The sequence below is a fragment of the Aphanomyces astaci genome, assembly GCF_000520075.1.
Source record: "Aphanomyces astaci strain APO3 unplaced genomic scaffold supercont1.23, whole genome shotgun sequence".
Lineage (NCBI taxonomy): Eukaryota > Oomycota > Saprolegniomycetes > Saprolegniales > Verrucalvaceae > Aphanomyces > Aphanomyces astaci.
This window is the reverse complement of record NW_009798286.1, coordinates 401,067-422,165: the sequence shown is the minus strand read 5'-3', so window position 1 is coordinate 422,165 and position 21,099 is coordinate 401,067. Positions and strand designations below refer to the sequence as shown.

Sequence of the window (21,099 nt, the reverse complement as noted above, 5' to 3'; positions counted from 1 at the left end):
CGTTGCTGGAGGCACCAAGCAGAGTCTCGTACACTGCATGACGCTCGGCAGGGCGTAGGTGCCGCTTGCCATCGCGGGGCTCGTTAGACGGTCGAAGTGGGTCGGAAGCGCCGTGGGAGAGTTGTGGCTGCATAGTGGAGTTAGTTCGACGAGAGAAGCGGTGTTGGCTGGAGAAACGATCGTGTTATGAGCTTATTCTGATGACTTTTCGTCAGCGCATGCGACACACAAATTTTGGCGCCCAATATCTCATCAACCAAAACGCTCTAGAAAGCCCAGAAACTATCCAATCATAGCATAGATCTTGCGATTTCTAATGCACCAATCACATCGCAATTTGGGGCTAATTTAGAAAAATGCCGCCAATAGAAAGTCGAACCTAACAACTATTTTGGACCAGAGTAGTAGTAGAGTATTTGGCGAAATGACTCACAAGTACTACTGGTAGTAGCATTTGGAATCCATTGGATATAATTTAAGTTTGTACGAACTATACTTTACAAATATTAGTATATATATGGGAACTGGGCCGAGTCCAACGTTTGGATTGGCAGAAATTCACCAGAACGTGATTTGATTGGTTCAGCCGGTTCTTTAATGCATCGGTTAAGACATTCGATTCTACTGAGGGCTCCAGTTTCGAATCGATTTGACAATACCAGTAACGTTACCGGTAAGCTTGTCCTCTGAATTACTTCCGGTACGTAGTACGTGCAGCCGCCACAACCACCAGTTTCATAACGTTACTCGTGATGCTTCAATTGACAGTGATTCATTTGGGGTTGGTCGCACATCAAGGTTTTATATCTACACATCCAGGGGGGGTACATATATAGTTTTGAAAAATACAAACACAAAATACCTTTCTTAATGACACGCGAATGTAGTTGTGGACTCAAATCAATACAATAACCTTGTATCTCCCTTGCCAAAATAGTCATATACACTTCCTACCTAGTGGCATGACCATGTCCAATGTAATATGGTGACATATTGATGAACCTCAGCATACAAACGCCAACTGAATATTGATTTTATTTTATATTATTTGGTTAGTTCTTGTGAAAGATGTGACATCGACAAGTGTGAATTTCCAGTGGTTGCAAGAATGCACCTAACGTTACAGTAACTGTAAGCATGAAGCACAACCATGGCAGTCACTTTGCCTTATGCACAGTCGCGCGAAGACACCACCACCATGCTTGACCTCATTGAGCCACGCGTGCATGACCTCCTTGGGCTCATCCAACGTCACGTTGAGCTGATGGTCACAGCCAACTCCCCTCCTCAACTACGGGACTGGTTGGTCGTTGCTTTGGATCTTTTGGCGAGACTGCAATCCACGCAAGTGCACCAAGCCCGTTACAAGCAAGTTGCGACGGAAATGCAAGACCTTGAAGCTGAAATCGTCAACGCTGTGCTCGCGTTGCATCGCCACAACTTCCTCCCCAACGTATCCACGATTGGCTACGTGCAATAAGGGCTATCGATTCTCCAACAGTATCAGCCGTCATGTGTTGTGGCTGCCCGCCCTTCAAGAGTGTATCGTACACTCTCAGCAGTGCATTTGTCGTTGCCTGAACAAGCTCGAGTTTGCTGGTTACATACTACGTAGTAGTTCTCAAGGAACTACAGTACTGTATCGGACTCCAAGTAAACTAGTAAACTCCAAGATACGGCATATGCATTGGAACTTCACCGTGATTCCAGGCTTAGTTGTCGGCCAGTGTAAATCAAAGCCCACGGCAGTGACGACGTGGCAACTCACCAGTCCTCTGGGTCCTGGGACCCCGTCCTGCACCTCCGCATAGGCTTCTCCACCAATCCTAAGCATGCATTGTGCTGTTCTTGGCCTAGCTGGTCACTTATTGTGTCTTCTTGCTAGTCCATGTCTTCCTTCTCTTAGTGTTCAACATGGCTAGGACGCGTGGCCTACAGCTGTAGTGCTCCTTAGGCCCCGAAGACACCTTCCTCGACCCCTTGTCTCTCTATCATTCCCTTTTCCATATGCCTTTGGCATCCACCCTTTTCCCTCCTCTTGACGACGGCAAATGACAACGTGGATGTGCGCGAGCTCTCTCGTAAGCAAAATGATTCAGGTTGGGTACCTTTGCAGTTTTGCATTTGTTGAGCTCGGCTGATTAGTACTAGTACAGTTTATGAAGGGCATTGGAGAATGCGCATATTGCATCGTCGTGTCTATCCTCCATTTGCCTGTTGTGTCGTGCCGCCGCAATGAACGTACAAGCCCGTGAAGCCATTTCACAGCCAATAACAACCTGAATTAACGCAAAGACTATGAAATACCGTACTAGTAGCGGCAGTTCGAAAGAATGGTTCCAAATCGTGGCAGAGATCCTGCCGATGTTGGACACAGGATCACCTTCATGAATACTAGTACTTCGTAGTAATCAAATATGTACACGTCTGAGTTGATTCAGCTCAAGCTTTCAATGAACACCCACAACTTCGCGGAGAATCCTTCACGGTCAACGTGATACTGTAAAGACCCCCCCCCGATCATCGACGCCCATACTACAGTAAGCCTTGCCCTAAGCTTTTCATGCTTCATATTACCTCTGACACAGTCATATTATTGAATGTGCAACTCAATATTATAATCATTGAACGTCGGTCATTTTTTCTAATCTCTAGGAAGTACGTACAATTCTATATGCTACTTTGACTATCCAGGTTATTTTATTATCACGACGAAATTTAATGCAACGGTTCCACCCAACAGTCCTCACCTTTTCGTTATTCTGCCATTTGTTTTGGTGCTACATTTGACTCAATGTTGAAGCAAAACTTGATTGCGCCATGATTCATGCAGACAGTGGCCACCATACAAGTGTCAAGTGATTTGGCAGTAGTGTTGTAGCACGATGATACTAGTATACGAAATCCTCTCGAATCTTTGGTCGACGGCGCTACTTTCTCATTTTGAAATCCATCACCCATCTGCCATGCGAGCCCAAGTCCACCTCCACACGACCAAAGATGCTGCTGAAGTCACCCCATTGCTCATCGAGCCAGCATCCGCCAAGACTCATGTGGTTGGTGTCGTCCTAGTCGCCCTGTCCGCCGTCGCATGTAGTTTGGTGGCTACGTTTGTCAAGTACGTTAGCATCGACTTGACCTCCATGGAAGCCTCGTTTTGGAGATTTGCCATCGCGTATGCCTTGGTGCTGGTAACACAACAGACATCATATATACTCCGCCAAGTCCCACCTTATTCGTTGTGTAAACCAGGGTGGGTTTGTTGCACTGTAGGTGTTGGTGCTGTATTCCAAAGCAGACTTGCTCGTGGCACCTCAACACCACTGGGACCTGGCGTGGCGATGCATCTTCAGCACCGCCTCCGTCATTTCATTCTTCTGGGCCATCAACGAAACCGCCCTCGCGGACGCGACCACCATCGCCGCCATCACTCCCGTCGTGGCCTTCTTCGTTGGCGCTTGGATGCGCCAGGAACCCATTGGCCTCGTGGACGTAATTGTAGCCGTCGCCGCCCTTGCTGGCGTCGTGTTTGTCGCGCGGCCAAACGTGGTCTTCGAGGTGCCGATCATCAGCACCGGCAGCCCATACGCCGCCTTGGGAGCCATTGGCTCTGCCGTCTTTGCCGCGTTGGCCAACGTGCATGTGCAGAAGCTGTCGGGATTGCCGGCGGTCGTCGTGGCCCACTACGTGTTGCTTGTGGGGGCGACCGTTTCCGGTGTGTGGGTTCTCTTGGCGCAAGGGGTTCGTACAAATTAGCTTGAAAAGTCCTGTTGATGCACCAAGAGATGCTGACTTTTTTGGTCGTTGTAGCAATTCAGCCTGCATCACAGTGGCCGCACCGTGTCCCAAGCAGCAATCATCACTGGCCTCGTGGCGTTCCTAGGCGACTTGGCCTTGGTCAAAGGGCTCGAGCACCTGGAAAATCCAGACACGTCTAGCCGAACGGACCGCCTCTTGTCTGCCGTGCGATATGCCGACCTGGCGCTTGTGTTTCTATGGGATGCGACGCTTATTCGAGAGCGGGTCAACAGGTGGAGCGTATTGGGGGCAGTGCTGGTCACTGTTGCCGTCGTGACCGTGCACATCCGACGCGCCTCCACGAGACAACATCCTAGCCACCATCCATAATAATGCGTTGTCCGTAGTAACGTGAATGGCATTGAGTTCTACTTTACATGAGACTAGTAATAATGTACTAAGTTTAGTTAGTAAATCAACGGCATGTACGAATTGAACTGTCGTGCCAACGCTACAGTAGGCAACACAAAACTAACAATACCCCACCAATTGTCTTGAATTGAAATGGCCGTTTGTAATAACAACGCTCACGTTATACCGGTAAGGAATATGCAGCTTGTATGCGTACATATGCACATACACTGGCGGCAGTCGTGGCGGCGTGCAGGCTGTAACTTTGACCTTGGACTTTGCCCCTCCATACTACTACTACTAGTACATACTACTGTAGTACTGTACAGTACGTAATACTACATTGTCGAGTGCTTTAGCTGCACACTACTACCGGTAGTATTCAATTATCCCGTGAAAGTTTGCACTTACAGTATGAACACCGCATTGATAGGAATTGCATGCATGGTGGCCCCTCGTTCGTTTTTGCATTTGCAATCCATCATGAAGCTTTCACGTCGTACGATTTGTACTGGTACAGAAAGGCGCCTAACGACGATGGTCCGGTGCGTATTGTCCTGGAGCCAAGGTGGCCGAGGCGGCTACAGTGTACCGAGGAACCTGTACTAATACATACTAGTGCCGCCTATTAATACCAATGCATATTCGAATTCGCCACTTCACGGGCTTCAAGGATATAATATGCTAAAATATTTCACTTTCTGACAACTCTTTATATCGATATAGTGGTTGGATCTTGTGATCTGGCGGGTCAAAAGTTTAATACTGTACTATGATGCTCAAAGAGTGGAGGTTTTATTATTTAACGTACAATTAATGTAGTTAAACCCAAAAACCAAAACGTTAAATACCGATTTTATGCGTTTTATCACTGCAATGGGAGGTTAAAGGTCCCAACTACCTCCGGATATTATATACGGATAAGAGTCACATACATAAAGCAAGATACATCTCAGCGGCCACCCCTATGGCCAAATATCCATGCGTCCATGTAAAATACCACTAGGTTAAATATCTATTTCTGGACCAATTCATCACCAAATTTGAATATGAGACGTAGAATTTCTTCACCACATTGAGATCTGTCGATTCTACGTCTCAATTTGCTGAAATTTTGAGTAGTGAATATGAAATAGAAGTCAGAAAATTTTGTGAAAAGTTGGTAGTTTATAGGTGACGAGCATCATATTATTAATACTTCGAAGTAGAACTACTGGTAGTACAGTACTACTAGTAGTATTACAGTACAGTAACGGTCTGTACCTGATAGATTGGTCGCACTATTAATAGTTCAAAATACCTTGTTTCACACTATGGCTCCTGGGCTGCTTTCAATCGGTCAAACCATACGTTCAAAATAACTAGTCGACAAAATAATTGCTTGTCAGCCTTTTGGTCGTACGTTGTCATATTTATGTGCTCCACCACCATGCACATGGTGCCATCAGGTCCACCACAACCTAACGTTTGCCGCGCGACACCATCGACGACAATATGCCGCTTGGCCACCATACACCGCCACCACCTGCGAGAAAGCATGCAGAGCACATGACCCTTCTCGTGTCGTCCGATGCGGTTGTTGCTCCAACGAGAAACCATCGTATGCTTGGCTTGAGCATGGTAGCTCTGGCGTCGTTCTTGATCAGTATCATGTCCGCGTGCATCAAGTTCGAAGGGTCGAGTCTGTCGTCCATGGAGACGGTGTTCTGGCGGTGTGCAATCTCGTACGTCTATGTTGTGGTACGACAGCAGCCAAAACACAAAGCTCCAGATGAATTCACGACGTCGTTCTAGATGTTGGCATTGTATTGGCGCATGGACTTGGTCGTGCCCCGCGAATTCCACTGGGACCTGACGTGGCGCTGCATCTACGGGTTTGTCACATGTGCGACGTTGTTCTGGACGATCAAGGAAATGACGTTAGCTGACGCGCACGTCCTCGCCTTTACCAGTCCCGTGCTCACGTTCTTCCTTGGGGCGTGGCTACTGGGCGAAGCCATCGCCTCCGTCGACCTCGGATGTGCAGTCGTGTCGTTAGTTGGGGTCGTGTGCGTGTGCCAGCCCGCGTTTTTGTTCGGATCAGCCGCTCAAGCCGCGACCAACCCGTATGCGCCATGGGGTGGCATCATGTCTGCCGTCTTGATCGCACTCACATATGTGCATCTGCACAAACTCGCGGCGCTCCATTATGTGGTGGTGACGCACTACTTTTTACTCACGTCCGCGGCTGCCGCGGGCCTGTGGGTGATCGTCATGGAAGGCGGGGTACGTCCTGTCATGACATATCGAGAGTGGGTAGAGGCTGGAGAATGTTTGACTTTGAACGGTGTGTATGTATGTATTTTGTATTGGTACCTAACGGGATTCTATGTGTACTGGTTGGTACCTATTAAGTTGGGTGTCATACTGGTACCTAACGATGTGGTACACTACCTAACTTTGTGTGTGTTTCTTACTTCCACCTAATAACTGCAAAGATGCGTACAGTACCTAACTAACGTTAACGTTGTGTGGACTTGTACCCAACTGTAACGTGAAGTGTTTGGGTAGTAGTTAGTGTACCTGTAAAGATATTGAAACTTGTGTGGACTTACTTGTAAATAACTTTGAAGATTTTGGTGTTGAGATTGTGGTTGGTGAGTAGGAGTTTCACCTGTTACGACCAGACGCGAACCCTGCTGTGGTGTGGGCGGCCTTTGTCGGTGGTACCGTGGGGTTTGTGGGCCAGTTATGCCTGACCAAGGGGTTTCAGATCGAAAAGATTGGTATCTCGTCCGTGATTCGATACCTCGATGTCGTGTTTGCGTTTCTATGGGATGCAGTGTGGCTCCATGAGCCCATCCACGGATGGAGTGTCGTGGGAGCGGCGTTGATCATTGCGTGTGCCGCGGTGATCTTTTTACGAAAATCCCGCGGCCAAGCCTAGATGGGGTGAGAGGTCGTAATACCTCGGTTGGTGAAATACATACAGTCTGGTTTGACGGCCCAGAACAAGAAATGATTGTTGCCATATAATACTAGTACTGATCTCCCCCCTTAAACGAAACGGGGTAAACTTGATAATTTTTGAAACTTTATATTATCCAACCATATCGGAAGGTGATGACTTTTTCAAAATTCGAACACTTGAATCGTTTGGCATTGAAATGGATGACATCACTTCCACTGTGAGAAACTGCTGGAGACGCACTGGCATACTCAGCTCTGACTTGGAGACGCCCAGCGCTTGAATGCATGTATAAATGGTTGGTTCAGACAGCCTGCAAATACCTGTAAGAGTTAATTTACTGTGTGAATTGCATAATTTGCTCCGTTTCGTTTAAGGGTGGAGATCAGTACTAATAGTAACGATTTGGAAGGTCTCCCAAGGCAAGTTCGTCAGATGTGTCTTCTTAACTGTAAATTGATTTACTTCGAAAGTATCACGTTGACGCTAAATACTGTATCTTGCTATTGTACGTATCCTTATTAGCAATATCCTTCCAAGTACTACCAGTTATCGCTAAATTTTGGCTACGAAGTAATATCGAAAACAGATAACACTCAATAATTAGATGTTTCAGCTAGCTACCAACAATACACTAACTACTATTAATAACTAACGTACTACGTATATATATTTAGTAGCAATATAGTTTTCATGCAATATAGTTTTGCGGCGTTGCTGGCGGCGTTAGCAGGTCCAAAAATACCCCCCCCCTTGTCAATGCTGAAAATAGATCGCTCAAGTCGAAAACAAACGAGGCTCGTGTTATTTCCAAACACGCTTGCCCCACGATGGCAACGATCAGCGGATACCTGAGCAAGATGAAGCGCGAGCCCAAGATGCTCACGTCCGACTGGACGCGGCGGTGGTTCTCCCTCGAAGGCAAGCAGTTCAAGTACTACACGTCCAAGTCCACCACAGATGCGTCCAAGAGCATCGACCTATTGTCCATTGAATCGATCCGTCCATTCGATTCGGGCGACCACGGGCTCTACAGCTTTGTCATCAAGACGCCTGATCGCAGCTACTTCTTGCGAGCCGAGTCGGAAGGCGACTTGAAGCGCTGGGTGCGTGGGTTGCGTGAACAGCAAGACCTGTGGAAGGAGGAGCTCCGGCCATCGCCCCGTGCCAGCATCAAGGTCAAGCACTACAAAGACATCCCGCTCCCCTCGAAGTCCAAGCGAAGTGACGACGAGCCCAACTCTGTGCTGGAGGACTACTTGCCTGAATCGCCAAAGAAGCAGCCACGTAAAGCGCGCTAAAACTCTGCTAAATATAGCCATTTCGTATATTTTGCTTACAGTCCCCGAGGGTATCGAGGGAACTTCTGCTCGTATGTTGGGACTGGCTAGGTCAATTTCCTCGATTTCTGAAGTCTCGGATACGTCGGAACATGCACTTTAACATGCACTCCGCAATGACATATCTCTCACAATACGATTTGTTTTAGTGTGAATTTGACTCGAAAAGCATCCATGAAATATAATAACTTGTGAAACATGATATCCATGATGAAAGAAGATTACTTCGAAGTACAATAGTATTATTATTATATTTCCAATGCAATATCCACAAGTGAACCAGAAAATCAATTTAATTTTTACCTCTGTAATATAGTTATAATTTTTCAAGAGGGAGCCCTGGTTCCCTCGACGCCCTCGCAGACAATTAATTTGACTGTTAATTTAACAATTTGAGAATGCATGTTGTCCGGATACAAGACTCGTTTTTAAGGAATATGCATTTATGGAGTTCTATGAACTGTTGAAGGTTTCCACCGCGGAACAAATTGTTCCACATCCAAGCGGGCATGCGCGAATTCCACATTGAATCGCCGTATCCACACAAGAACCCAGAGCTCTTCCGGCGCGTGAGGGAGTATGCATGCATAGAACTCATGTTTGATGCAGGATGTCATGGTGCGTGGATTGTAGATGCATTCGTCGGCGCAGTGTCCTGGGGCCATGGAAAAAGGTGTGCCTGGAGCGCCTGCGGTACCAAGAACTTAAGTCCCCAAAGAAGGACGAGTCTCCAGCAAGCAGCAGCACTCTTGTCAAGGTCGATGATGGTGCTTCTACTGATGCGGTAGACCCCTCCACTTCAGTTACAGAGGTCGAACCTACGGAACCTCAACCTACGAACCCAATCCAAACACAGGCTGCTGTGGAGATCCAGGTATACTCCATGTTTCCAATGATTAAATTACTCACCCAACGTACATAGATGCTAGAGGAGAAACTTCAGATGCTACAGGACCAGAAACATGTACAATTCGGTCTGCTCAAGACCATCCTCATCGAAGAAGCGAGAGCCAAAGCGAGGGCAGCCCCTCCGCCTCCTCCAGTACCGCTTCCACCTCCCATGCATCCTCCCGGCCATCCGACATACCCCACCGACGGCATGTACGTGGCGCCGCCCCTGCCATTCGGAGCAGGAGCGTCCTGAGGCATGCAACGAAATCCATCCCATATACGAAGAGGACTCGAAGCAATTGGGGCATCGTCTTGCGCACGTCGACCATGCATTCGACACATCATAGGAGAATCGCTGTATAAGTTCATCAGTATAGTGCCAAATACAAACCAAATCTCTCAGCAAATGACTTATACCATGTCGTTACTAAGTATAAGGATACCAGAGGGAAGCGTACTATTTATATTTATTTCAGTCCAATAAATCATTTTTAATATCCTTGTTTATGACATGCGAGGTGGAGAAATTATTTATTCTTTCTAAACACGATACAGAATAGATCATCCTAATAATAACTTATTGACAGAGAATAACTCACAATGACCTCCGAATATCCAGTCTACGCAGATTGAATAGTTTATTGATACGTTGGTAAAACTAATTTAGAATAATAAAAATTGGCCGATCCATTCAGAATAAAATTCTACTCAAATAAATGTGTAACTCTTCTCGCTTGTACTTCAATAAATAAATAATACGAAGTCACTCTTGTTGAGGTGATATTTTTCCTACCCCTGCCTTGATACAACTCCACTCATCTATTTAAGCTTGTACACACTATACTATACAGCGATTAGTATATATGTGGTTTTGCCCAATGTGCAGGGATCAAACGTTTGGATTGGCAGAAATGCGACATGACGTGATTTGATTAGCTCAGGAGTTCTTTAATCGATTAAAGACAATCGATTCTGCTGATGGCTCCAGTTTCGAATCGATTTGACAATAATATATTCCATTTCGCTGAAATATGGAGTCAGATTGTTAGGTTATTCAATGGAGATATATACATTTAAATATGAACTTTTTGGCAGGGCCACACCATGCTTATCGTGATTGGTTACAAATGTCTCGTTAGTTCATTTTTATGGGCTAGGGCATTCTAATCGGAAGCCAATTTGAACGGATTTGACAACACGGCATGTACTCGTCGCACCGAGATAAAGACCTTCGATTATTCATGCGACGATCACCCAAATATGCCATTTTAGGGACATATATTGTTGAAATCACCACCAAAAGCGACCAAAGCAGTAGGATTGGCTAATGAGAATGTCGATTGCATTATGATTGGCTAAAAAGAATTATTGTACCCAGATATACCTCTTACTACTACGTAGTACTTTTAAGTAGTATTAAAAGTATACAACTCTTGGTTCCCCAGTCTCGTTGTTTAGAGTTTCCACGGCGGCTTGGTGTCGAGGGCGGCGGCTGCGGCTTTCTTGACGGACTTGTCCTTTTTGAGCTTTTTGACCTTTTCCAGCACCACATTGAGCGTGGGGGGCGATAGCATGATGCTGGCGAGCGTGTCGGCGGCATCAAACGGGTGCCGCGCAATCTCAAAGTACAACTCATCCGGTAACCGATGCAGCAACTATCCAGCCATAAAATACCATCAGTTTATCATACCATACGAAGACTGATGCACCACAAAAAAAGAACAGAGACTATTGTGCTTTCGAGTGAAATTTCATTGTGTTGTGGTTTCTCGTTGGAATTTAAATAGATTTGATTGGCTACCTCAGATGAACTCAAAATTATTAGCCAATCAAAACCTTCTCAATGAAATTCAACCAATTAGATCGATTGTGGATCGGTTTGGTCGGCGCGATTCGATTGCACCCCTCCCCAAATATTTGTATCAAATCGACAATATGTACCCCTCCCCAAATGTTTGTATCAAATCGACAATATATATACGTGTATTATGGAACATATTGTAAACTGTGTCAGCCAATCAGAACGTACAAAATCAACATCTAATGAGTTAATTAGTGTGATTGGCATCACCATAGGACAAGCAACAAGGACTAACAGTAAGCATCGAAAGAAATATTTCTAAATAGCTTACTGTTAATAAATATATCGATAGATTTGGCGAATCCACACACAAGCCACATATTGGATCGAAACGACTACTAGTATACCTGTAGGGCGACGTAAATGAGATGCTGCGCCTGAAGCGGCGGTGTCTCACGCAAGTTGAGTTTGTTCATCAAGTGCATGTCCCTATACAGTCGACGTAAGCCTGTCATGATCTGCCCAGTTCAAGTGTTCATATTGTAAGGTGGAATACACTGCTACAAGAGCATCTCCAACGGTGTTTTTATTTCAATTTCAATGCGAAGTTACGGATATAGAATAGAAACTCTTGCACTATCCGGAGGGTTTGTTGCTATTTCACGCGAAAATAGAAATTCTGCTAATTTCTAAAAAGTCCGGATAGTGCGAAAATAGCAACCATAAAACAAAGTTTAACCTATGCTTTAGCAATAGGTTAGTATTTACCGTTGGAGATGCTCTAAGCGCAATTCCCCAGTAAAAACACCTGGATACACGACTACCCAGAACAAGTCGATCCACGTACGTGTGAAGCAGTTCAGTGCGCAAGAGCACGACGTGGGCGGTGGCCAAAAGCACCACAAAGTGTGCGCCCATCGCCAGCAGCTATTGTTTTGTATTTATATTCTAAACTGGAGGATTTGCTGCCGAATGGATCGACACAACCGAATGGGCAGAATAATATTGAGCCAATCAGATTGCAGGAAATACACCACCGGGTGTTCAACCCGTAAACAACGAAGTCGTGTGTGACTTCAATTAGTGTAATAGGGGAGTATATAAAAATATTTATAAATATCTGAAAAATGTTAAACCATTTAGGCTTGGAAGCAGCCATCCTTTAAAGAAAGCGTAATAGCTCATTGGAATAGTAAAAAATCTCCTTTTTCTAAATATAATTTAAAAAATAATAATAAAAAATGGATTAAAATTTTTAATTACAAATATTGAAACATTAGGTCAAATTTTATACTTTAACTCCAAACGGAAAAGCAAAATTAATATAAAATTTAAATCGTATTTATAGTTTTATGTACATATCCGACACTTTTTTACATACAAAATTCAGTACAACACACAAAATCGATCGATGGACATTTGGCAAAGCAGCATTCAAGTCCAAATTTTGGCTGAAAGACTGGCAATATCAAATTTCGCATTCCCCAAACCAGGAATAACCCTCTCGAGATATTGTTGTGTTTATATTCTAAACTGGAGCGACATGGAGTGAATAAATCAACACAACCAAATAAATGTACACAAGAATCATCGGCAAAGAAGGGTTTATTTAGCCAATCAGATTGCAGGACACAACCATCATCAACGTCGAATTAGTGTGTGACTTCAATTAGTGTGATATCAATCACCACAGGACAACTTTTTAGATACAAAATATATCAGTACAAAGACGAATCGATCATCGATACATTTGGCGATTCAGCACAAAAGTCAACCAAATTTTGGGTAAAAGAAAGACAATAACGCAATATGGACTTGATATTGTTGTGTTTATTCCAAACTGGAGCGACGTGGCGAATGTAACCAAATGTGCACAAGAATTTAGCCAATCAGATTCCAGGAAATCATCCGTTCAACCAATCAACAGCTCCTTCTTGTGTGACTTCAATTAGTGGGACTGGCATTTCCGCTGGCCTTGTTTTACACAAAATTCAGAACCAAAGTCGATCCAAGGATTTGGCAAATCAGCACAAAAGTCCAAATTTTGGCTGAAAGATAGACAATTTCGTTGGCAACACAATACATGTTGCAACTTACCACGTCCCAGATGTGGAGGAGCTCGGACAGCGGTGGGATGCACGCAAAGAAGCTCAAGATGATCGGGTACGCGTACACTTTGGCCGTGATGCCATGCGACAGCAAGTGTTTGTACAGCTTGTAATCGAGCTACGTAACATGGTCCATATCATAACGTTGTTAAGACTCATCCATATTGTGGATTCGGTATTGTCGTGTTTACTCTAAACTGGAGCGGCATGGAGTGAATAAATCCACAAAACATAATAAATATACAGAAAAATCATCGACAGAAGGATTTAGCCAATCAAATTGCAGCAAACAACAATCATCAGAACCTAATTAATATGAGGCCTAATTTAGCGTGATTACAATCACCACAGGACAACTTTTGACATAGAACATTCCATACAATGAATCGATCGACAGACGTGGAGAATCAGCACAAAAGTCATAATTTTGGGTAAAAGGACAAAACAAAATTTCCAGTAACGAAGCATCGAATTTTCGCTATTATTGGCTAATCCAAGTTTGAGAGAATCAGATTGGCTCTGGTTACATAAAGGACAAGTATATTTTCGGCCCATCAGAATTTCCAGCGTGATTCAATAGAGTAGGAAACCACGTGAATTTCGAGGTTTACAGCGAATTCACAATATATCTCTCCCACAATCCATGGATTTTTCACCTTCCGTGTCATCATATTGTCCATTTCACTGAAAGTTGGACTTGGCAACTGATTTTCGGAATCAATTTGAGTCAAACGTGTATCTTATTCAAAGTATGGAATACAAATTTAAACAACGTTTTTTGACTGCTTGGGTCACACCATTCTAATCGACGATTGGTTAAAATTTCTCAATCCTGAAGCAGGATTGGTCATTCGAAAGTACATTAGCCAAAACATATCAGTCGATTCGTCTCGGAAGTTCAAATTGGAACGGATTTGACAAAATATATATAAAATCCAGTCCACCACACAATGACAGGACGGCAAATAAATATTCTGTACATATATATATATAACCATACACCCATGGCCAAGGCAACCATTCTCATTTCTTCGACGAATAAAGAACCAGCTATACAATGCACCGTTTGAAGACATCGGTCCACGAGTCCACAGGCGACGTGCACGCCGGCGAGCTGCGGCGCGACGTAGCGAGGGCAATGCTTGGTGACAAACAACTCCAAGCTCAAGTACGCGTCGCTTTCTGGGAGGACGTAGAGGAAGATGCCACACAGGATGTTCATGCCTTGAAAGTACCGGAACGGTTGGTCGCAGTCGGGTCGGCCGTCTTGGCATGACATGCCCTGGGGTAGTTGTCAGTCGTCATGGCTTTTCTCGATGGAATGCGATCAAGATATGTAGTAGTAGCTTGTAATACATGGTCATGGAGGAACGCATTGAGCGCGCGGACCAACGTGGCTTCAGGCACGCGCCGCGCAAAGCTCGGGTCACCGCGGAACGTCCGAAACGTATCGTTGCGGATCTCGCCGTCGCTTGACGACGCGCCCTTGGCCACCGTCCGCTTGTACTCTTGCTTGCGTTCCACGGACGCAGCGCTGTCGTCGTCCATGCCGAGCAGCACCTTCCACACACGACCACGTAGCGTCAGCGCGTTCTCGACGACCTCCTCGGGTTCCTCGACCGGCAACCCGTAGACAATCACCATGCGCCGTAGCTCCTTCAGACGGTCGTATCGGCAGGTCAGGAGACGACCTTTTTTGTCTACACGGTTACGAGACGCGGTGTCAAGTATTGCCTTGCGACGGATGGATCGCTACAGTACCCATGATCGGCAGGCCGCTCACCAGAGCCATGTACCTTCGTCGAAGCTACGGCAAAAGTTAGCAGATTACCTGATATGATGCATGCGCCAAGCATTCATAGAGTGAACATCAAGTCTTACCAATGGGTCTGACGCTCGGCCAGGCTCTTCGCCTATCGCACCTGCTTCAGCCGGAGCCGACTCCATCGTGCCAGACAAGTGGGCGTATCCTTCAGCGTTTCGTTGCCGGATAATATCCGGTAAATCCTAAAGTAGGCCGGGCTGTATAGGTACAGATTTATACAAATTAAGCATCCGTGATATTCTACATGACTATGCATCTATTAATCTGAAGTTATCTATGGATACAGTAAAGGCTGAAATATCACAATTTGAGTGAGTATATTTATCCGGATGAGTTCGTCGTCATCCGATTTGCCGGATACCGGGAGCTCGTTCCAATTATCCGGATAACTGAGGCACACTCACTCAAGCACAACTCACACATCACAGAACTCACAGCACCATGATGGAGCAATACTTGCTCCGAGTGCCCAAGCGGGTAGGCGAAGAGCTGCGGAAGAAGATGGCAGAGAAGGAAGTCCGTGGCGTCGACGTTGTGGCTGGCGGTACGTCCGCCTCTTACGTGCAGTCTACATGCATCCTTTTTCTCTCGACTTAACGTCGTGCGTGTGTGTGTGTCGTAGCTGACAACCGCAACTTCAAATTCCGCATCGACGATACGGAGCTCCCTGCTACGTTATGTACGACCACCGATGGGCATACCCGTTCTCACATCTTGCGTTCACATGTAGGTCAACTGCCGTGTATCGTGGAAACGCACAAAACGTATGACGAAAAGTTGTTTTACAAGAGCGGTGACATTGGACAGGTACAAGTTGTGTGTGTGCATCCTTCCCCCCCTTAGTTCCTGACGATCTCTCTGGATGCATTAGATTCTGCTTGTCCATGACACCCCCGAAGAACAGATGCTGTACGAGACCGTGACCGAGCTCCCTGGCGGCATCACGCCTCCCACGACCAACATCGTCAAGCGCAAGTACGCCAAGACACGAAAGAGTCCCATCTTCCCCAAGGCCGACGTCGCCCGCGTCGAGGATACCCTCGTGAAGATCATTGCCGGCGGCATCATCGAGGACGTCCGTACGTGTTTCCCATGTCCATGAACGATATTATTGATCGAAATGATATGTTAGAGGAGGAACTGGTGGACTTTTACGACTGGATGGTCGACGACGAGCACCCCAACGGCATTGTCGTCCACGACGAAATGGACTTCATCCAGCGCCACCCCGAGGTAATTGTCCTGGTCGTGCATCCACTCTCTTGATCTTTGTATACCTACCTACTCTATTTTGCAGTGGTCCTGTATATACTCGAATGTTTTTTTGTACTGAAGTTTGTATGAAAAACAGGTCGCCCTGCACACTAATTTCAGTCACACACTAATTCGATGCTGCATTGGGTTGAATTGGTTGATTCTGATTGGTTCCTTGATTCGTGTTGTGGGTTTTGAGTGGTCGATCGATTGTGTCATTAAAATAATATATATATATATATATATTATTATCTTATTTTCGAAGTATATCATTTTAATATAATCATGTAATATATCTTTTGAAACCTATCCGTTATCATGGCGTCGTCGATGTAGAAAATATTTATTTATTTATATAAATATATATATATTTGATGAAATACCTTCTAAATGTAAACTAAAGACAGCTATGTCAACGTCAGCGTTGCTTTCTTTATTATATTATGTCGCATGTATACGTTCATATAGTCTGAATGTGTGGATAGTATTTGGATTTGACTCAAAGCGGCAGCGGCGGCGGTGGCGGCATGGCGCCGTCGTTGGCCTTTGGAAGCTCCAACGGCGTCAACTCGCAAGCCAACAGTCGCCCGGAATCGGATATCGATGACGAGACGCCGTCACGAACTCCGGCCATATCCGAAGATGAGGACGCCCCGCCATCGTCCAAGAAGCTATCGCCAACCAAGACACTCACAAAGGTGACGGCGGCGGCATCCACCGCGCGCGACGGCCTGGACGACGACCTCGACGATATGATGAACGACGACATGGATGATGTACGTGTGTGTGATCTCACGCATATGGTTGCATTATATGTCACTCAAATGTGTTGATTCACTAAATATAATGCTTTTTATCAGCTTGATATTATAATACAATTACTGTGCAACATGTAGTATCGTTGATTTTGCCCAATGCGGAAGCACTAAACTGAATCCGTTCTTTGGATTGGCAGAAATTCGACAGAACGTGATTTGATTGGCTTATGAGACTATTCGTTGATCTATTTTTGAAACACATTCGATTCTGCAGAGGACTAGTGTCGAATCGATTTTTGATCCTATGACTCTATTCGTCATTGTGTTTGGTTTTATAAAACGTAATGAGCCCTCTTTTGACTAGTTGGAATTTAAAACTTGATTGGTTGCGGTATGAACAAATGTTGTGAAATGATATCCACATGGACGTGCTTATTACAAGGGAATAATATGATGCACCTATCTTTCTCATAATATATATATATATAGCATTGAAGCAGCTAATATATATATATATATTTGTCGTATTGACGGATATCATAGGACGATGACGACGACGCGGCAGACGGCTCGTCACTGCAGTCGAACCCGGAGTACTTGACGCTGCTCAACACCCGTGCGCAGCAGACCAAGAAGGTGTCGGACCTGCGCAAAGACATTAGCAAGATGGCGGCAAACATCACGTCCATGGCGAACCCCGTGATGAAGCAGCGGCTACTCGCGCAAAAGGAGTCGCTTGAACGAGAGTTGGCCGACGTCCAAGCTGCCTTCGAGGCTACGGCAGACGACATTCGGCGCATGGAGAGCAGAAACTAACAACACCTGGGGCAGCGCTCGTACTATAACTAATTCGAATGGAATGTGAAATATACAAACAAGGACGTGGTAGCTACCTACCATTTATGGAGAATGGAGACCAAGTAGTTGAACGTAGAAACGTACTGGGCAGAGACAATATCATATAGCACAACTTGAGATTATCGTGGTTTGAGTTATAATCTGACTTGTATTATTTGTTAAGAATTGTTATTTTGAAATGTGTTCAGATTTGGACTTTTGATTTAACACAACATGCGTTTACATGTTACGAATGACCAAATCATCGATTAGTTAGCTGGTTTGGCCAGTCAAAACATACGAAGTACTTATCTTTAAATTTGTTTGTTTACAAATTTAAAGATAGAATTTTGACTGGGCCAAACAACAACCCAATCAATCGTCCAAATTCGACAATAACGTGAATATAATAACGCAATATTAATAGTATTATAAACCTATTTCGAGTTATAATACTAAAGTTACATAGTATATACGCAAAAACATGTTAGCAAATGGGATGAATGGAGGTTGGGCACTTCATTTAACACCCACGCAGCATAAATCTAAAATCCGTTACTATATGTACAGTACTTAGAGGATCCCCACCGGCTCATGTAGAAATGTAAAAATCTTCAAAGTACATCACTTCATCAGCAAAATTTACATTTTTCAGACCCACACCGGTTGCCAATAAATTTTACATCATGAGATGTAAACGCTCCATAAACACAGATTTCTCAACAGATCGATCTGTTGGGTCGTTTACAGTTCTATGCGATTGAGGTCCCAATGGACTTCTTCAACGAGGCATGCCATCCCGACGTCCTGGAGCACGCCGGCAGCATGAATATGAATCTTACAGACAATAGAATGTATGCCAACCCTGCTGCACTAAATTCTCCACTGGCGAGAGCTCCAAAACCTCAATCGCCAGCGGGCGTCCAACGCGAGTTTGCTCCATCAGGGCTACAATTTCCGCCAACCGGTGTGGATTGGCTGTGAAGTGATGTACTACTGTTACAGCACGCACCCAATAAACGGGTCTTTTCAGCTCTATGTTAACATCAGCCGGTGGGGATTCTCTATGCTTAGTATGTTAGAGCAACTCCACCAGCGACACTGGTACTAGTAGTAGGCAACTAACTACCCAACGCCAGTCGTGGGAGCGAAAAAAAAGGGTTACCCGATCACATGATGCGATCGCTCCATGTTATTATTGAGGAACACCCATTGCGTCAACGTGTTGCCGGCCACCCGCGTGTCGTACACGTACGGCATCACTAGGGCAATCGTCGACGCTTTGGGCAGCAGCAACACGTTCACGTACACGAAGTGTGGCTTGCGTGGCACAGATGTGATCTCTTCCGCGACGAGGATCTGCTCGATTCGGTCCATGGAGAAGCGTGTGTCCACCTCCACGCGGTTGAGCACCACGCCGGCGTCCTCCCGCACGATCGCCATGTTCTTGACCTTGAGCGGCACCGCCTTGGCGCCCGCCTGCGTCAGCCTAGCGATCTCCGATTCATGCATGCCTTTTATCCACGCAGCCACATGTTGCTCGTTCTCGTCCAGCTCGTTCTCGTCGGCCAAATCGGATGTCGTAAGCACGCGTTCAACTTCCTTGGCGGTGGCGGTGTCGGTCATCGCGTTTTTTTATTGGTCCCGCGAAATCAATGTAGCCCAAACACGCAGGAATTTCAGGAACTGGTTCGTTTTTCGCGGTATATTTGGTGGGTGCACTAAACACAAAACCGTAAAATCTAATACTACTTGACTGGGAAACCTCTGATATATAGTTTTCATTAAGGGTGCATCTGGTAACCGGAAATATTGCAATATTCAGCCCCAAAACCCCATTTTGGGGCCGAATTCAACAAATCTGATTAAAATTGAAACATGTCTTGCTTGCAGAGTTTTAACCCAAATCCAATAAATAATTCCACGTGGGATTTACTCGTTGAAGAGGTCCAAAACGCCATATTACAAAATGGACCTTTTACCTCCATTTTGAAAATGGCATTTTAGGTTTATCCCATTTTGCGAGAAAAGGGAATATTAATTTTGAAATAGACGTACCATAACTGTACTGTGTACTAGTACTGGCTACAGTAACGTTATTGAGTTTTGGATTATCATTATTAAGACATAGTAACGTTATTGGAGATGCTTTGTGCCCAAACCACCTGAACAATCATTGTAACGTTTACGTTATTAAGAGCTTCATCATGCAGTCGATGCAGTAAATACTACGTCAAGCTCGTGGTGGCGTTCGTGCTCCATTTTTTATTAAATATATTTAAAAAATAAAGAAAATAAAAGCTTCGTATTACTTCCTCCATTCCGTAAAGGTGGAGACATATAATTCCCAGATGCCTATTTCTGGCAAAATGAAGCAATTCTGGATGAAATTTCATGGAAAGGTAGCCAATCACGAGACGAATACGAGACTATTTTCAGATTTTTTTAATTCTTCCTCCTCGCTTCACAACCAAGAATCAAAACTCCACTTCAGGGCCAACCAATCTATAAATACCCGTAACTCAGTCATTTCTCATCCGCTTGAGCTGAAATCACGCGCAAACGACTCGTCTCGTTGCGTAGATATTGCTAGCGCCCCTCAGAACCCAAGAAGTTCTGGAAGTGGAGTTACCGTTCAGACGCCATGACGCGCGCCACGACCAAGCACGACCTACCCAACGATCAACGGCTCGGTTTGTACCACGAGCTCTTGGTGCACAAGGTTAACGGCCGCTTGCCCAAGGGCAAGGCAGAGGAGCTTCTGGCGCAGTATGGAGTCTCAAGGCAGACATTGTCCAAGATCTGGCGACGCGGCCAGAGGTCGAAAGCACGAAATGGCCTCGCAGACGTAGCACTGAAGAAGAAAGGGCGCTGTGGACGACGCCCGTCGCGCACCATGTCCGACATCGAGACCGCCATAAAGAGTGTCCCGCCGGTCCTGCGGAGAACGTTTGAGTCCTTGGCGGTGTCAAGCGGCATTCCAAGAACAACGCTTTGGCGGGTCCTTCAGACAAAGAAGCTTCAGCGTCGAACCAGCCGCCTCAAGCCAATGGTCACGGAGAAGCACAAGGCGGACCGTTTAGCCTTTGCCAGGTCGTTCGTTCATGGCACCTCGTGCAATGGAATGGTTTGGCACGACATGTACGATCGAGTCCATATCGACGAGAAGTGGTTCTACCTGACGGAGGT

At 45.4% G+C, this 21,099-nt stretch overlaps 9 protein-coding genes across 10 annotated transcripts; 6 read left to right on the top strand and 3 right to left on the bottom strand.

Moving 5' to 3' along the window:
- Nucleotides 1–1,142: 1,142 nt before the first annotated feature.
- H257_09497 (hypothetical protein) lies at nucleotides 1,143–1,711 on the top strand. The gene has a single exon (XM_009835724.1). It carries the CDS (start codon nucleotides 1,151–1,153, stop codon nucleotides 1,478–1,480), a length of 330 nt encoding a protein of 109 aa, XP_009834026.1. The 5' UTR covers nucleotides 1,143–1,150; the 3' UTR covers nucleotides 1,481–1,711.
- A 1,243-nt stretch (nucleotides 1,712–2,954) lies between these two features.
- On the top strand, nucleotides 2,955–4,182 carry H257_09496 (hypothetical protein). Its single transcript, XM_009835723.1, has 3 exons — nucleotides 2,955–3,191; nucleotides 3,274–3,741; nucleotides 3,811–4,182. Exons 1-3 carry the CDS (start codon nucleotides 2,967–2,969, stop codon nucleotides 4,126–4,128), a joined length of 1,011 nt encoding a protein of 336 aa, XP_009834025.1. The 5' UTR covers nucleotides 2,955–2,966; the 3' UTR covers nucleotides 4,129–4,182.
- Nucleotides 4,183–5,573: 1,391 nt separating this feature from the next.
- Nucleotides 5,574–7,493, top strand: H257_09495 (hypothetical protein). Its single transcript, XM_009835722.1, has 3 exons — nucleotides 5,574–5,889; nucleotides 5,944–6,414; nucleotides 6,794–7,493. Exons 1-3 carry the CDS (start codon nucleotides 5,644–5,646, stop codon nucleotides 7,073–7,075), a joined length of 999 nt encoding a protein of 332 aa, XP_009834024.1. The 5' UTR covers nucleotides 5,574–5,643; the 3' UTR covers nucleotides 7,076–7,493.
- A 378-nt stretch (nucleotides 7,494–7,871) lies between these two features.
- H257_09494 (hypothetical protein) lies at nucleotides 7,872–8,634 on the bottom strand. Its single transcript, XM_009835721.1, has one exon. The coding sequence runs from the start codon at nucleotides 8,416–8,418 to the stop codon at nucleotides 8,077–8,079; it is 342 nt and encodes a 113-aa protein (XP_009834023.1). The 5' UTR covers nucleotides 8,419–8,634; the 3' UTR covers nucleotides 7,872–8,076.
- Nucleotides 8,635–8,913: 279 nt separating this feature from the next.
- Nucleotides 8,914–9,733, top strand: H257_09493. 2 transcript variants are annotated; one of them, XM_009835719.1, is made up of 3 exons: nucleotides 8,914–9,013; nucleotides 9,070–9,310; nucleotides 9,359–9,733. In XM_009835719.1, exons 1-3 carry the CDS (start codon nucleotides 8,946–8,948, stop codon nucleotides 9,578–9,580), a joined length of 531 nt encoding a protein of 176 aa, XP_009834021.1. In that variant the 5' UTR covers nucleotides 8,914–8,945; the 3' UTR covers nucleotides 9,581–9,733. The 2 variants fall into 2 exon arrangements, with proteins under 2 accessions (XP_009834021.1, XP_009834022.1); XM_009835720.1 differs by having other exon boundaries at nucleotides 8,914–9,310.
- Nucleotides 9,734–10,682: 949 nt separating this feature from the next.
- Nucleotides 10,683–15,212, bottom strand: H257_09492 (hypothetical protein). The gene is made up of 8 exons (XM_009835718.1): nucleotides 15,118–15,212; nucleotides 14,998–15,043; nucleotides 14,593–14,936; nucleotides 14,300–14,518; nucleotides 13,226–13,354; nucleotides 11,976–12,055; nucleotides 11,536–11,617; nucleotides 10,683–10,982 (listed from the first exon to the last, which is right to left on the bottom strand). The coding sequence occupies exons 1-8, from the start codon at nucleotides 15,181–15,183 to the stop codon at nucleotides 10,782–10,784; spliced, it is 1,167 nt and encodes a 388-aa protein (XP_009834020.1). The 5' UTR covers nucleotides 15,184–15,212; the 3' UTR covers nucleotides 10,683–10,781.
- A 257-nt stretch (nucleotides 15,213–15,469) lies between these two features.
- H257_09491 (hypothetical protein) lies at nucleotides 15,470–17,955 on the top strand. Its single transcript, XM_009835717.1, has 7 exons — nucleotides 15,470–15,605; nucleotides 15,684–15,740; nucleotides 15,792–15,868; nucleotides 15,933–16,140; nucleotides 16,194–16,294; nucleotides 16,801–17,091; nucleotides 17,617–17,955. Exons 1-7 carry the CDS (start codon nucleotides 15,503–15,505, stop codon nucleotides 17,887–17,889), a joined length of 1,110 nt encoding a protein of 369 aa, XP_009834019.1. The 5' UTR covers nucleotides 15,470–15,502; the 3' UTR covers nucleotides 17,890–17,955.
- A 1,099-nt stretch (nucleotides 17,956–19,054) lies between these two features.
- On the bottom strand, nucleotides 19,055–19,583 carry H257_09490 (hypothetical protein). Its single transcript, XM_009835716.1, has one exon. It carries the CDS (start codon nucleotides 19,534–19,536, stop codon nucleotides 19,072–19,074), a length of 465 nt encoding a protein of 154 aa, XP_009834018.1. The 5' UTR covers nucleotides 19,537–19,583; the 3' UTR covers nucleotides 19,055–19,071.
- Nucleotides 19,584–20,554: 971 nt separating this feature from the next.
- Nucleotides 20,555–21,092, top strand: H257_09489 (hypothetical protein; the record flags this gene model as incomplete). The annotated part of the gene is made up of 2 exons (XM_009835715.1): nucleotides 20,555–21,003; nucleotides 21,080–21,092. 2 exons carry the CDS (start codon nucleotides 20,555–20,557, stop codon nucleotides 21,090–21,092), a joined length of 462 nt encoding a protein of 153 aa, XP_009834017.1.
- Between the last annotated feature and the right edge of the window lie 7 nt (nucleotides 21,093–21,099).

Bases quoted from the DNA above. Each gene is read 5' to 3' on its own strand.
- H257_09494 (XM_009835721.1), bottom strand. From the start codon at position 8,418: ATGGCTATATTTAGCAGAGTTTTAGCGCGCTTTACGTGGCTGCTTCTT.
- H257_09496 (XM_009835723.1), top strand. From the start codon at position 2,967: ATGCGAGCCCAAGTCCACCTCCACACGACCAAAGATGCTGCTGAAGTC. The intron at 3,192-3,273 runs GTAACACAACAG...GTTGCACTGTAG, and splicing joins TCGCGTATGCCTTGGTGCTG to GTGTTGGTGCTGTATTCCAA. The intron at 3,742-3,810 runs GTTCGTACAAAT...TGGTCGTTGTAG, and splicing joins GGGTTCTCTTGGCGCAAGGG to CAATTCAGCCTGCATCACAG.
- H257_09497 (XM_009835724.1), top strand. From the start codon at position 1,151: ATGGCAGTCACTTTGCCTTATGCACAGTCGCGCGAAGACACCACCACC.
- H257_09490 (XM_009835716.1), bottom strand. From the start codon at position 19,536: ATGACCGACACCGCCACCGCCAAGGAAGTTGAACGCGTGCTTACGACA.
- H257_09491 (XM_009835717.1), top strand. From the start codon at position 15,503: ATGATGGAGCAATACTTGCTCCGAGTGCCCAAGCGGGTAGGCGAAGAG. The intron at 15,741-15,791 runs GTACGACCACCG...GTTCACATGTAG, and splicing joins GGAGCTCCCTGCTACGTTAT to GTCAACTGCCGTGTATCGTG. The intron at 17,092-17,616 runs GTACGTGTGTGT...CGGATATCATAG, and splicing joins TGAACGACGACATGGATGAT to GACGATGACGACGACGCGGC.
- H257_09495 (XM_009835722.1), top strand. From the start codon at position 5,644: ATGCCGCTTGGCCACCATACACCGCCACCACCTGCGAGAAAGCATGCA. The intron at 5,890-5,943 runs GTACGACAGCAG...ACGTCGTTCTAG, and splicing joins TCTCGTACGTCTATGTTGTG to ATGTTGGCATTGTATTGGCG. The intron at 6,415-6,793 runs GTACGTCCTGTC...GTTGGTGAGTAG, and splicing joins TGATCGTCATGGAAGGCGGG to GAGTTTCACCTGTTACGACC.
- H257_09493 (XM_009835719.1), top strand. From the start codon at position 8,946: ATGCGCGAATTCCACATTGAATCGCCGTATCCACACAAGAACCCAGAG. The intron at 9,014-9,069 runs GTATGCATGCAT...CGTGGATTGTAG, and splicing joins CTCTTCCGGCGCGTGAGGGA to ATGCATTCGTCGGCGCAGTG. The intron at 9,311-9,358 runs GTATACTCCATG...CAACGTACATAG, and splicing joins AGGCTGCTGTGGAGATCCAG to ATGCTAGAGGAGAAACTTCA.
- H257_09492 (XM_009835718.1), bottom strand. From the start codon at position 15,183: ATGGAGTCGGCTCCGGCTGAAGCAGGTGCGATAGGCGAAGAGCCTGGC. The intron at 12,056-13,225 runs GTAAGTTGCAAC...ACAAAACAATAG, and splicing joins TCCTCCACATCTGGGACGTG to CTGCTGGCGATGGGCGCACA. The intron at 11,618-11,975 runs GTACGTGGATCG...TCGACTGTATAG, and splicing joins CGCACTGAACTGCTTCACAC to GGACATGCACTTGATGAACA.